This window comes from Ziziphus jujuba, chromosome 11 (genome assembly GCF_031755915.1).
Source record: "Ziziphus jujuba cultivar Dongzao chromosome 11, ASM3175591v1".
In the NCBI taxonomy this organism is placed as follows: Eukaryota; Viridiplantae; Streptophyta; class Magnoliopsida; order Rosales; family Rhamnaceae; genus Ziziphus; species Ziziphus jujuba.
Window position 1 is genome coordinate 17,190,553 of NC_083389.1, and position 15,350 is coordinate 17,205,902.

General features: G+C 28.3%; 1 protein-coding gene across 1 annotated transcript; it reads left to right on the forward strand.

The window, feature by feature from the left end:
- Nucleotides 1-13,941: 13,941 nt before the first annotated feature.
- Nucleotides 13,942-15,194, forward strand: LOC132799805 (histone H2A-like). The gene is made up of 2 exons (XM_060812482.1): nt 13,942-14,308; nt 14,731-15,194. Exons 1-2 carry the CDS (start codon nt 14,099-14,101, stop codon nt 14,971-14,973), a joined length of 453 nt encoding a protein of 150 aa, XP_060668465.1. The 5' UTR covers nt 13,942-14,098; the 3' UTR covers nt 14,974-15,194.
- Nucleotides 15,195-15,350: the final 156 nt, after the last annotated feature.

A 15,350-nucleotide genomic window follows, 5' to 3' on the forward strand; every position in this document is an offset into this window, starting at 1 on the left:
TATTATTATTTTATTTGTACCTTTTTTGGTTTGACTTGTGTGATAAATACGGTAACAGCAGCTATATTGCCACCTGGGGCTTATCTCATCCTATAACAACCAAATCCACTGACCCAAAACATAGTGGGCCCCAACTTCGAACTTATCCAAATCCTCCTTGCGTGCTTTTTTTTTAGATAATTATTTTTGTTTTTTTTTTTTTTTTTGTTTTTTGTTTTTTTTTTTAACATAAGGATTAAATACATTTACCACTTTAGCTCCTATAAGCTTAGCATTTTACGCCTCAAATTTCATGAAGTGCCGTATCGCCTTTTAAATTATTATTGTTTTATTATTTTAGTTCAATTCTTCCATTTTATCTAATAACTTTATAAAAATTAAGCATACTACACCACTTAAAAATGAAATGAAAATATAATAAAATAGTTTTTAATAAGGTTACATTAATTATGTATGATTAATTTCATAAAATTTAAATATTGAAAATGCATAATTAAATTAAAATAATAAAAACCAATAGTTTAAAGAATAGTATGATTTTTTTTTTAATATTTTAAGTGATAAAGTGTAAAACTTGTAATAGTTCAAGAAGGGCCAAACGTATTTATAGTAAAATTTACTCTTAAAATTTTCGTTAAAAAAAAAAAATTTAATATTTGTTTAGTTGGATAAATTTCAAAATAGCCCTTTCTATTTTTGTGTGTGTGTATATATATATTTCATTTTTCTACATGCTTCTTTATGATATATTTTTTTTCTTTTATATATTAGGGTATAGAGATTATGCATCTTAAAAATTATAATTTATCCTTTCACATTTTAATTTTAAATTTTATTATTTATTATTGGTGATGATGATGAGCACCAATAATTGATATATGCAAGCAACCATAATAATAATAATAAAAAAGCACGATTAATTGACCAAATCAAACCCAACTTGTTATTTTGCTATCTATTGTCGGTGATGCTAAGAAGCACCAATCATAAAGGTGTGCAAATATAAACTTGGTTTGATCTATTTAATTTTTATTTTTTTATTCTTAATTATTTCATGCTTAGTGAATTGAATTGGTTTTGCAAATTCAAAACCATTAATCGGCTGGTTGTATATATTTATAGGGATTTGTTGGAATAAGTTGGAAAATTTTCTAACAATGTATTATCTTCTAAATATGGGGCCGTACCACTTTAAACCTGTAACAATTCAAAACAAGAAAAAATATGTGTCGATTAAATCAAACTACTCCAATAATATTATTGATTATTGGGGAACAAAATAATCTATAAAATCCAATTGTCTTAATGATTAAAGGATTTCAAAAATAAAATTTCAACTAAGAACAATAAACTAATAAAAGTAAATTCTAATAAGAATAAGTTAAATAGTTTAGAGTCTTTTAGTTGCATGTAGAGCTTTGTGTCTCCTTAAATTTTAAAGATGCTTCAATATATAGGTGGAGAGATTCTCAATATACTTCTTATATTTCTGCTGTGGACTTTTCACTTTGCATTACTTTAACAAGTTCCATTTGTACTTGTAACTATTCAAAACTTTTAACTTCTAAACCATGTAGGACAATCCAATCTTCTCCATATATTTGACATTTTTTTAACAAATGATTAAAATAATATTTGAATAAACAAATATTAAATTAATAAAAATCCAAATTAATTTATGGTCCAAACATTACCTCCTTACTTTGTAATTTTGAAGTGGAATGTAAAAATTACAAAGCAAATATTAGTGTATTATTTTTGTCATCACAATTGCCATGGCTACCAACGTAGATCCTAGCTATCCCACCAACTATCCAGCCTGTCCAACCTCATATCCATCTTGTCCAACCTGGCCAAAAGCATGGATCTGACCCTGCATATTCGGCTTCTATCATTATGGCTATGACCCAACTGTATTCGATTGATCTTGAAAGTGATGAATTCAACCTTTCTATTTAATAAAGGTTGTAAAATTTGATATAAGCCTGAATTCTTGAGACTCTACTTTGAAAAGCAGCCAAAATTGGCTAGTTTTAAATTATTAGCATAAAATGAATTAAGTGGCCATGTAAATTTTTGGCTTTAAATTATTAGCATAAAATGAATTGAGTGGCCATGTAAATTTTTGGCTTAATTTTATTAACTTATTGATGTACATGTGCAGGGCCATGCCTCCTAGCTCCAACAATTGATCCAACATCTTGCAACATTTTCGAGCATCCATCAAGGCTATAACTCCCACTGAATGGCCATCTTTTCCTATCATGCTCTCCTGACCAGGTCAGGATCCCAATGATAAAGGTAAAACGACAACCATGTTGACCATCATTTCTTCCATAGTTCTAAATTTGACCATTGAAGACTTGTCGATTGAGGAAACAATCATGTCTTTCTCTATTAGATTGTTGTTCATATCATTTAAGCATGATCGAACTTTAACATTTTGCTTTTTTACCCATCTTTTTGTAGATTTTTTTCATCCTAAAAGTAAAAGCTTTAAATGAGATGACCATTTTCTTGGTAATGGTTGCGGCCAACTTCTTTAAGTTTTCTGGTCTTCCCTTTGCACTGCATACATGTGACTTCAATTCTTTCAATATATTATTGTTTTTCTTATTTTCATGCCGGATTAGTATTGTCACTGACCTTTTTTTGACGGCTTTCTCATGAGCCTTTGCTTCTTCTACCCATCTCCTTATCGTTGCATTAGTTTGTTCTGAATCCTAGTAAGCGGTTGATAATACTTATATCCTACCTATTTTTATGACTGGTAGCCTGAATGTTCTTGGCTTCTCAATTTTTTGAAAAATCAGTTTTGTCCGATTATCCATACAAAAGGTGACCTGGAGCTTCGACTTAAATTGCATCCCCTGATGTTGACGGTTTAGCTTCCAATGCCCATCTCGTACTTTTGGTCCTAGCATTAGAACACTGATTTGGAACTATGAGGTATGTAGTTCTTTTGTGGAGACTTTAACATATTCATTCTCACATAGCTCTCTGGGTTGCTTATTCTCAAATTCAACCTCATGTTTGCAACGAGTACAAAGCACCTTAGCGAGTGATTTGGCTCTTTTGGCCGAATACTCCCTTTTAGGTTTAGTCTCCCTCATTCTATGTTTGGTCAAATATGAAATGTTGTCCGAAACCATGTATGCTTTAGCCGATAAAAAAGAATTACTGTCAGCTTCCATTACATCTTTCCCTTTTTCTGAGAACTTCAAGGTGCCCTTGTCAATTAGTACCTGGATTGCATTTCCAAACACCACACAGTGAACAATTTGATGCATTCACATACTATACCACTTACAGTATGGTTTCTTTTTCATTTCTTCAGCTGTTGGTAAAATATGACATTAGGTAATTTAATTATCTTGTTGGCTAACAGATGGTTAAAAATTTGGTCAACCTTGGAGATGTCGAAACTATAGACTTTCTCTGGCTTGAGCCGATTCTTTTTTACATCCATAATTAATTGAGGAATCCTCTAGTTCCTTGTTGGTCTAGCTAAAGTTTTGCATATGTATGGCCTAGTGGCCACTACTTCAGCTGCATCGACTTTGATGGCGGCATCCTTGATTCCTTGATCTTCGATCTTGATTGAACAAATTTTAGTATTAGGATCTTTGTAGTATGAACCCTGAGATGAGTTCTTCCTCTGATACTCTTCCCTTAAAATGCTTTTGTACCTAGATGCTTGAGAGACTAACTCGAACAAATCGTGGACCTTCATCTCCTCAAACTCCTTTCAAAGCTTATAGCTTTGTTCACTTTGAGTTAGCTTGACAGACTCTCTTTTTGATATGTCCAAATGATATTTGATCCTTGCTCTTTTTTATTAGGTGATTAATATTCTCCATTGATTCTCTTTTTATCTGATGCAAACGTGACAAGTCAGCCATGAATACATCCGGCTCAATCCTATATAATTGTTCATTGAATTTCTACTCTAACTCTTATTAAGTATGAATTGAATTTGGTTTCAGATTGATATATTAGGAGAAAGTAGAACTTGTCAAAGAATTTACAAACAAACAAAGTTTTAAAAAGTCATTAACCACAGCTTCTCCACACTGGATAGTGAAGTGGCCTATATGCTTCACAATGGACTAATTTTCTTCACTAAAAAAGAAGGTGAATTAGGAAGCCTGAATTCCCTTGAAAATTCTATTCAATCAATAGCCTTAGGATAGGGCTTTTTGTAAGATGGTCGACCAACTCTTCTGAATGTAGGGCCGATCATCTACTAGATAATGGTCTCAATGGCATCCTTATCTATGCCATGGCCGTTATTCATCCAATTACAGATATTATGTCCACGTCTCCATGCTGGGCTATGGTAGTGGCCTGATAGTGATGGTCTTCATTCTAACCATATGAAAAATTTCGGCCATATTGTTTAGCATACCCCCCACCATGACCTTAATTTTGGATTGGTGAGGAAATTGGGGTTGAAAATATGTCCTTCTTTAATGAACATTATTTATGGCCTAAAAGCCCTACATGCCATAAGGTGCGGCTTGAAAAGCCCACACTGCATGAGGTATAGTTTGAGGGGCCTATACAATCTGCTATTCTCGGCCATTTTTGACGTTTTGACCTTGGTTCTCAGTTGGTCCTCCACCATGAACTGGTTTCTGAGCTAATGGGGCAATATAAGGTTGGAATTGTCTTTTTGGCATGCCCATCCTTCCTTCACTTTTGTTTGTTCTAACTAGAACTGCTGGTGCATCAGTCATTGACGTATTATCTTCATGTAAGGTCGAAAAGGCTTGCATTTGTTCTTCCTGGACAGTAAATAGCCTTGCACCACTCAACGAGGCTTGACTAACCTGCAGTTATTGATACAACAAATTTGTAATGCCTTCCATCATCCGTTACTGGGTCTCCTAGAATGCTTCTATCTTCTTTGACTTTCTTTCAGATCCCAAGACAACTCATAGATCGACTTCTAGGTGGACATCTCCGTTGGGTCTTGAGTCTTGCTAGTTCATTCTTCTTTATTGTTGTCACGGGTGTTAGACTCTTGAGACATTGATTGAGTCTTTATCATTGTCCTCAGTTGAAATCTTGTGTTCCATTGGGTGTGTCAAAAAGATATAATGGAATAAGTAAAGAAAATTTTCAATAATCTGTTGTTTCATAAATATGTGAGCGTGCCACTTCAAACCTATAACAAAAATGTGTGCCAATTTAATCAAATTTTTCAGACAATTGTATTGATTATTTTAGATTAAAATAATCTATAAGGTCCAATTGCTTTAATGATTAAAAGACTTCAAAAATAAAATTTCAACTAAGAACAATAGACTATTGAAAGTAAATTCTAATAAGAATAAACTAAATAGTCTTTGAGTCTTGTAGTTGTATATAGATGTGTTGTCTTCTTAAATGTTGAAGATGCTTCAGTGGAGAGCTTCTCAATATATTTGTTGTATTTTCGATGTGAGACTTTTCACTTTACATTACTTTAACAAATTCCATTTATATTAGTGACTATTCAAAGTTTTTCACTTCAAAACTATGTGGGACAATTCATTTTTCTCCAATATTTGACCTTTTTTGACCAATACTTAAAATAATATCTAAATAATCAAATATTAAATTAATAAAAATCCAAACTAATTTATGGTCCAAACAGGATTACAATATAGTATAAACTAAATGAGAGAAGGGATTTCACCTTAGATTTAATCGAATTCATGATTTGTAGATGTATTTTTATTGGTTTTACCACTTAGCCAATTCTTCGAATACTATATTGATTTGGGTTATTAAGTTAAAAAATTAGTTACAAGTGACGAATTATTTTAATCAATTATGTTTTATTTATCTTTTATTCTAAAAATAAATATTATCACTATTTTTTTAAAAAAAAAGTATTAAGAGATTTTAATAAAACTTTTGGCTATTTTATACAAGTAAAAAATATCAAAATTCAAAGTTTCAACTATCTAATATCTAAAATTATAGAACCTAAAGTTTATGAACCTAAGTCCGATCACAATCCTCAGCATAGTATTATTGGATTGGATTTGACGATGAAATCAATTTGTATTAGAGTAAAAATTACCAAACCTATTAGTAATTGAATATGATTTTTTATTAATAAAATAGATTGATTTTGATTTGATAAACACCCCTAATTAATAATAGAAACCATTACTCAGATAATAAATATTTATTATATGCATTTAATGATATTTTGATTTTTATATTAAAACACCAATATAGAATAATGAATATTTTTAAGATAGTCAAATAAACTGTCACATAATATATGATAATGTAGATTGATTTTGATTTAATAAACACCCCTAATTAATAATAGAAACCATTACTCAGATAATAAATATTTATTATATGCATTTAATGATATTTTGATTTTTATATTAAAACCCCAATATAGAATAATGAATATTTTTAAGATAGTCTATCAAACTGTCACATAATATATGATAATGTAGATTGATTTTGATATGATAAACACCCCTAACAAATAATTGAAACCATTACTCAGATAGTAAATGTTTATTATATGCATTTAATTATATTCTGATTTTTATATTAAAACCCTAATACAGAACAGTGAATATTTTTAAGATAGTTAATTAAATTATCACTTGACATATGATAAAGGTCATCAATTTTGACAAATAACCTTTTTTTAAAAAAAATTTATAAGATTTTTTTTTATACTAATAGTTTATGAATTTTATCTTATTTTCACTTTGCCCTTTATCTTTTAATACTAGCATCATAACTTTGAACTTCCGAACTATGCAGCTGAGACATAGCTGTAAGGACATTTTCTGGACATAAAAAATAACTAAATATTACATTAAAATTTTGATAAATGAATGATTTTACTCGATAAATAACAGTGTTTAGTTTCAATTTAGATTGATGCACTAAATAAATAACCTCATTAAATACATAAAATAAAAATTTCTTTAAAAATGTTTTAGAATCCATGAATATATAATTTAATATTTGATTAGTCTTGTAAAAAATAAAAATAAAAATAATAATATATATAAATTTACAATACATGCTAAAAACAAATTTTTTTTTTCAATTTGTTTTTTTTTTTCAAAAATATAAATTTAAAGTTTTTTTCTTTATACCTAAACCAAATTCAGTCCCATCTTTAATCTTTCGTAATGCATATGGCCCATTGGAGGCCTTTTTTTTTTTTTTTTTTTTTTTTTCATTTTGTATCAAATAACTATAGAAAGTATATATGTGCTTACATATATACAACAATATTCTTTTTGGCTTTTGTAAATCTAGATTAATATTACCCTTTATTTATATACATAATAACTTCTAAGATTTTACACGATACATATTGAATTTTTACTCCGTTTTTATTATTCATAAATTATACATATGTTTAGCTAAAATGAAAAATGCATATATAATTAATAAAATTATTTCTTAAAAAAATATAAAATTCTTATTAAACTAATAAATATTCATTTATCAATAAACAAATAACTTCTTATAATTAATAATTTTTTATAGTCTTATGGGTATCCATTTATAGGGGTTTTACTGTATGTTACACCATTATTATTGTTTTTTGTATAAGAAAAATTAAATTTACTTATCAAATTAATTTTTATACTCTTTTAGATAAACTTGAAAGAAATATTAATCTTAATTGTTTGAGATAAAATAACTATTAATTAAAATTTCATACATAAGAACCGCATATCTATCTTTTCAGCCAAAAAAGAAAAAAAAGAAAAAAGAAGAAGGAAGAATTGTATATCTCATGCATTCTCTAGAATACAAGAAATTTAAAAGTATTCCATCGTCTTTTAATTTAAATTAAAATTTTATTAAGACTTCAAAAATAATTAATTATGATTATTAAAGATAAATGGTCTATTTGTTTCTTTTTGTACTTTTATTATACAAAATATTTGAGGATTTTTGACATCAATGCTTGTTAAAATTTCAATCTCTTTGAACTTTTCTTGATGTATTTCAAATTTGTACCAATGCACCCACTTACATTTGTAACCAGTATGAAAAGTTTTGGAATGATATTGTTTCAATATTTACAAACTTCATGGGATATTGGTGTTAATTCAATACAGGGGACATGGGTGTAAAAAAATCAAATATTTTAATACTAAACTAGTTTCCTAGTTTCCTATTATTTAGCACAGTTAAAATTAAATAAAGGAAAAATTCTAGCTAGACCCTTTCAGATTAAGAAAAAATATAAAATAGATCTTAAAGTTTGTAAAATTTCAATCACCACTCTTATGGAGTGATTTATCCATTCAAATTTTTTATTATTTTTTTCTACGTGGCATATTGCAATGAAATTAATACTCTTGTTTTATTAGTTGATATAACCGTTGGGAATAAAAAATTATTAAAATTCAAAAAAATGTTGAAATAATGGTTAGGGAGAATTCTGCTCATCTTCCTCTTTGCTTTCTCTCTCCTCTCCACAACTTCTTGAACCATCTATCCAAAATATCCAAGGGAACCACCATTTTGCTCCCATCAACCCAACAAAATGACTGCATGAAATTGAATAGGTTTCCTCTAATACGAAACTAGGTTGACACATGCCTAAACCCATATTATATTAGCTCGGATCTCAATTAAATTCAGATTTTAATGGAATGACCTCTACCCCCAACCAACCTATGATTAGAAATCTTGGTTTAGTGAAGATGCCACAATAGGTGATGGATATCCTATTGATAAGTTAAAACTAAGACATTCACTCTTTAATGATGTTTTAAGTGTTAAAAAAGAACACAGAGAAATTTAATCTCACAAAATAAATTCTGCATATTATTGAAGATGTGTTCTTCCTAAAAAATAAGCCCTTAAATAGGCTAGAGTTACAAAATAATAAACCCTAAAAAAAAAAAGGTAAAACCGGCTACATAAAATAGGAAACCTAGGATTGGCCAAAAATCATTTCATTTCCTAATCTAATTTGGATTAATTGATTCTTTAATTTTGAAATAGGAATTAATTAATTTACAATGAAAATAATAAAATAATAAATTTCCTAAGTTGATTTGTCCAGAAAATAAATAAATAAAAAATAAATAAAAAAGTAATTTTTTAAAATAAAAAGTAGAAATCAAATTAGGAAACTAAATAACTATCTTTTTGATTAAGTTGTCTTTGATCAATTTAAGCTCTAAATTAGCTTCCATATGCTTTGTAGGATGTTAAATAGGATTATCATGGAGTCCCACATGTTGCCTTTGTTTGGATCAAAGAGAAAAAGTCAACTTAGCAAAATACAGTAAAACCAGCAAGCAATACAGTGAAACATGCCATCTTTCTCCCTTGTGTGCACACCACCTGTTTGATTGCCTTTGAAGCTGCTTTGACTTGATTCCATAATTTTTTAAAGATATGTAGGAAATCCATGAAGTGGTGAAACTATTTCTTGTTGCCCGGAATCCATACTTGCACGAAACCTATTCTATAAAACAATATAGAACATGCCCTAGATTGTAATATATACAACCAAACTCATATTAGGTTGAATTGGTGGTTTTACCATCAAAATCATCAATTCCTTTATCATCCCTAAATCAATTAGGTTAAGATTAAAAATAAATTTCTAATTTATTGTAATTAAATTCATATTTGATCACTAATAGATTTTTAAATTTTAGAATTTAATCTGAGCCCACTAGTCTATATAACATCAATCAGGTTTACATTAGGTATTTAATATTAAGATTTTTTTTTTTCAGTTCTTCGATCGTATGAAATATTAGATTTAAAATTATATGTATTAATCTCTATGTTTTAACAATATTCAATTTTCCTAAATAGAGTTTTAGTATATCATTATAACCATATTTTATCATTTTTTAATTTTAAATCATAACTTTTTATGTAATTCAATAGCTAATAAAGGAAATGTCGATATTAAAAATATTAGGTAATCATGATGTGAATATATTTGATTATAATATCATACTTAATATATATCAAATACAAATATGGATAATTTAACATTTCCAATAACAATTTTTTTTTTTTTTCATATAGATGTATTCCATACTTAATATTTATCAAATAAAATATTTACCATATTTATTATTTACCAAATATTTATTTCATATGGATTTATATCATAATTAATGTATATTAGACACAAATATAGATAATATTTAATATTTCCAGTAATATTTTTTTTTATCTAAAATCATAAACATTATATGTATTTGTATCGCTAATCTTTGTTTCTAAACTTTTTCAAATACACATTAAAAGGCCTTAGTAATCTTTTCTAAATTATTATATATTTTAAAGACTGTTTCAAAAATTTTCAAACCCTATATTTCAAATATAATTGCTAAACACATTTTTGATTATTTATCAATTTGTAAAATAAAAATAAAAAAACAGTTCTGTAAAAATGATATGGAACAGGCCTTTAAAGATTCAGATTGCAGCCTCATTGTGTTTGAAAATTTTAAGGGCTTATGGTAGAGATAAAATTCAAAATTGGATGAATTTTAAAAGTGCATTAGTGAAAAAAATATATATATATATTTCAATTTAAAAATTATATTTTGTCAATTTATGATTTTTTTTTTCAAATTAACTTTTGGCCTTTGTTTAGTGGCAAATAATCTGGCAGAAATATAATTTGTCAAAAGTTTCAATAACGGTAGATTTTCATTAAAATTTTCAAGTTTAGTCTCATTTAAAATGAGATAAATTACTCAAAATATCCCACCTATAACTAGAAATATTATGCCATTTTTTTTTCAACATAATTACCCCTTGAAGAAAATAAACAACATAAAATTCCCAAACTATGACGGTATGCACAAAATTAAAACCTAGAAACTAAAATTGTGTCCTACAAGGAGGTGACTAACATAATACTAAATTTTTATCCTTTTTAAATCATAAGAGCATTTTCAATGTAAATATAAATTGTAAAAATAAACATGATAGATAAGCAATGTAAATAATGTTTAAAAAAAATTGTTCTGCAATAATAATGTATAAAATGAAAGTCAAGCTCATATGGTATAAACATTGTTAAGGTGAAAACATACTTCTAAAAATATACCCAATAGTGAATGTAGATTGTTTTCTAAGTAATATAAAAATTGATATTATTTAAATAGAAGTAGCATAAATGTACTTTTAATTTTAAAATTATTATGCTCTAATAGTAATATGCATAAAAGTTATTTGTAGTTATTAATTAACTACATGCTTTTTTTTAAAAAAAAAATTAAGGAAAATTTTGCCTTTTAGAAAATTTTATAATATTAATAGAGATATCGGTTTAATATTTATTTTAGATATTGTCATTGAAGAGCAATTTTATTAAAATACCATTTATATTGTTTATGTGTCATATTTATTTTCAAAATCTATATTTTCATTACAAATGCTCTATAGATATTATAAAGTTTGTAAAAAAATGAAACTTTCTTAAATTTATAATTTTTTCAAAAATAGAAAAATTTAATAAAATATATAATTAATTAATAACCATAAATAATTTGTATGTATTACCATTAATAAACAATTTTAGAATTGATTATATATTTACACTACATAAATTTTATTAATGTTAATTTTTATACCACATAGAGAGCAATTGATATTCACCATTGAAGATGCTTTGAAAATATTGAGATTCACCTTAACTATTATTTTTTTCAATAATGTAAACTTGAATATTTTTTATGCAATAATTACATATGAGCTATTGAATATTTTTTGTGCAATAATCACATATGAGCTATCTTAAAATCTTAAATTAACGTGTGTTTGATGGAAAAATGTTTAAATATATATGTTTTATTTTGGTAAATCAATTTTTTATTAATTATTATTAATTTTTTAATATTTATATCACTTAGTAATAAATATTTTCTCATTATGTGTGGATATTATAGTATGGGCAAAGATGGACTCACTAAATTTGTTTATCAAAATGGTGTAACGATGTTAGTTATTAACAAAATATTATACCCTTGATTGCATGGAAAAAGAACCCAATAAAATAAAATCATGCCACAATTTTACTAGTAAGGCATCTAACGTATAAGTTTCAAAATTTGAAGACCCAGGTCAGCCCTAGGATTTTGGGGGCCTTAGGCAAACTGGTCACATGTTGAATAGCGTAATTCTTGAAACACCATTTTTATAATTAATACTAAAGTACTAGAAAAATAAAAACCATACATGCTATGGCTCAAGGTTGGTCAAAGGTGGTCATTGAATTGGATGCACCCACGGTTGTTAAAGTTCTAACTACAAAAGATTGAAGTCTTCTTCCTTGGACGTTTGATTCTTTTTTTTGATAACATATTTTTATTTATTTCTAGTTTTAATATTATTAGTTTTGTTTGGGCTCTAGAAATGCCAATAGGCTGGCCCATATGTCCGTTTTGTCTGCCTTGTGTATTATTTGTATGACTAAGGAGGATGTAACTAAGGAAGCCCTCTGACTCTAGGTTTATTGTTTTGGTCCTTTTTTTTTTTTTTTTTTTTTTTTTTTTTTTTTTTTTTGGTTTCAATGAGTTTCCAATTCAAGGCAAAAAAAAAAAAAAAAAAAAAAGCCATACATGCTATATATGTATACGTTTCCTATGGGGTCTTGAAAGAAGTAAAATTAGGAGTTGATTTCAGTATAATTCATAAAAAAAAAAAAAATGGAGATCTTACAATAGTAAGGTTGGATTTCATATGGGAAAAAATAGGAGATGGATAGAAATATTTAGAAAATAATAAATTAGAAAGGTAAAGACATGAAAGAGATTTATGTATTGTATATATCCAAAAAATAAACCTCATTCAGAAAAATTATAGTTTTATTGGAGAGGGAAAAAAAGATAATTATGGTTGTAATTTGTTCTGAAAAATTACAATATCATTTAAAGATGTTACTTACTATTTAATAAGTAAACTTAAAATAGTAAAAAGGTCCATCTCTTTTTACTAAAAACATTTAATATTTTAATTTTTCAAACTATTTTAAATTTAAAAACTAAAAAATAGTTAAAAACTATATTTTGGGACCTTAAACAAAAGTGGGGCCTCGTGCCATTACATACCAAGTCCATAATAAAGGCCGGCTTTGTTGAAGACTTTAAAATACCAATTAGGGTAAATTTCAACTATCCAATAAAATATACTTCAGATTAATACTTTCTAACCAAATATCTAACAATTTCTAACCAAATATCTAACGATTTCTTTATGAAATACTTAGATAATCAATTTAAATACTTATAAGGAAAAAACATTACCACGTTACCAAATATACTTTTATGTTATTGTTTATAATACATATATATATTATATATTTTTATATTATTTTAAATCGACATATTAAATTTACCGAGTTGCAAAGTTATATTAATCTCTACCATATTATTTTTTCTTATTTATCCAAAAAAAGAGCAAAGCTTTTTTTTTTTTTTAATAATAAAAAAACACAAAAAAAAAGTAAAAATTATTTCAAACTAAAATTAAATTCGATCGATGATCGATGAAGAAAATTAGTTTCAGTTGTTGAACATTTTTATCTGTGCCCACGAAAACATATGTTTGAACGTAAACACACGGAATTCAAAAAAATTTTAAAATTTGCAATTAAGTAATTTGTTTAAAAAAAAAAAAAAAACTAAATTCGACCTGTTTAATTTGAACACACCATAAGACTCTGTCCCCAAAACATGTTAGACATAAATTTTGATCACATGACTGGTGTGTGTGTTTGTGTGTTTTTATGCCACGCTGTCTCCTCCAGACTTGAAAACCCATTGGCCCGATTCACAATCTCACGGATTGCCACCTTATCATTTCACAACCGTCGATCAAAATCTCATCAACGGTCATCATCAAGCTGTCCGGGGCCAAGGTCCTCTTTTCAACTCTTCGATGCCTTTCAGGCCCCCAACAATATAAAAATCCTCACCACGCAGCCACGCTTTTCCACTCCACCTATCTCCAATTCTCCGTTCCGTTTTTATTTATTTGTTTTTTCTTAGTAAAATAATTTTTTCTGTTTGTTTCTCGAGAAAACAATTTTTTTTTTTTAAATTCTGAGACCGAGGTAGTAATGGAAACTGGTGGAAAGCTGAAGAAGGGTGCAGGAGGGAGGAAAGGTGGCGGTCCGAAGAAGAAACCGGTGTCGCGGTCCGTCAAAGCCGGTCTGCAGTTCCCGGTTGGAAGAATCGGCCGGTACTTGAAGAAGGGACGCTACTCTCAGCGGGTCGGAACTGGAGCTCCTGTTTACCTCGCTGCCGTCCTCGAATACCTTGCTGCGGAGGTAAGATTTTGAACTCTGTTTGATGGAATTGCATTTGGTTTTCCATTTTTTTCTAGGGTTTGCGAATTTGCTGCTCAGTTTAATATCTTGCTTGACGTCTCTTTGGTTAGTTAGACTGAGAGAAAAATGGTAAAATGAATTCAGCTAGGTTTTCGGTTGGACTTGTTATGACTCAAAAACTTCCAAGTTCAGTCTGCTGCTTCATTTTCTCGTCTAATTCTCATGCTTTGTTGGCATCCTAATACTGTCCCTTTTTTCATTGTGTTACATCAATTTTGCTAGTCAATCAGAGGCAAAAATTTCAAATGAATTTTCAAAATTTTCGATTTGCCCGTTGACATTTCTGGTAAAAATACCAAATGGTGTTGAAGAAATTTCCATAATAATTCAGGTTTTAACATATGGGTATGCGTTTTCTTTAGGTTTTGGAGTTGGCTGGTAATGCTGCGAGAGACAACAAGAAGAATCGAATTATACCAAGGCATGTGCTTTTGGCTGTGAGGAACGATGAAGAACTTGGAAAGCTTCTTGCTGGTGTGACCATTGCCCATGGCGGTGTTCTTCCAAATATCAACCCTGTGCTTTTGCCAAAGAAAACTGAGAAAGCAGCTGCAAAAGAGGTCAAATCCCCATCTAAAGCCACAAAGTCTCCTAGGAAGGCGTAGTTTCTCTCTTTTCAAGCCTCTTTAACCAAAAAAAAAAAAAAATGTCAATGTATCTCTCTCTGTATGTAAAAATTCCTACTTGTATTTTGGCTTGTAGGAAAAGCTTCATTTGCTTAAGAATTAGGATCATTGTACTCCTTTCTTTTCCATATGGGTCGTAGATACAATCCTTTGTTTCATATGAATGAAATGAAATTTGCTTAGTTTTTAATTTCAGTAAACAGTGTTTATATACTTATTTATGATCATTGTGCTTTGTTTTGCCTCGGTTTTCTTTTAGGCTAATGTGATTCATTTTGTTCGAGTGTTCGGAAAGAATAGTCTTAATAGTTATTAAGATTCTCTAATTCTATGAATTTTATAAAAGGTCAAAGTCA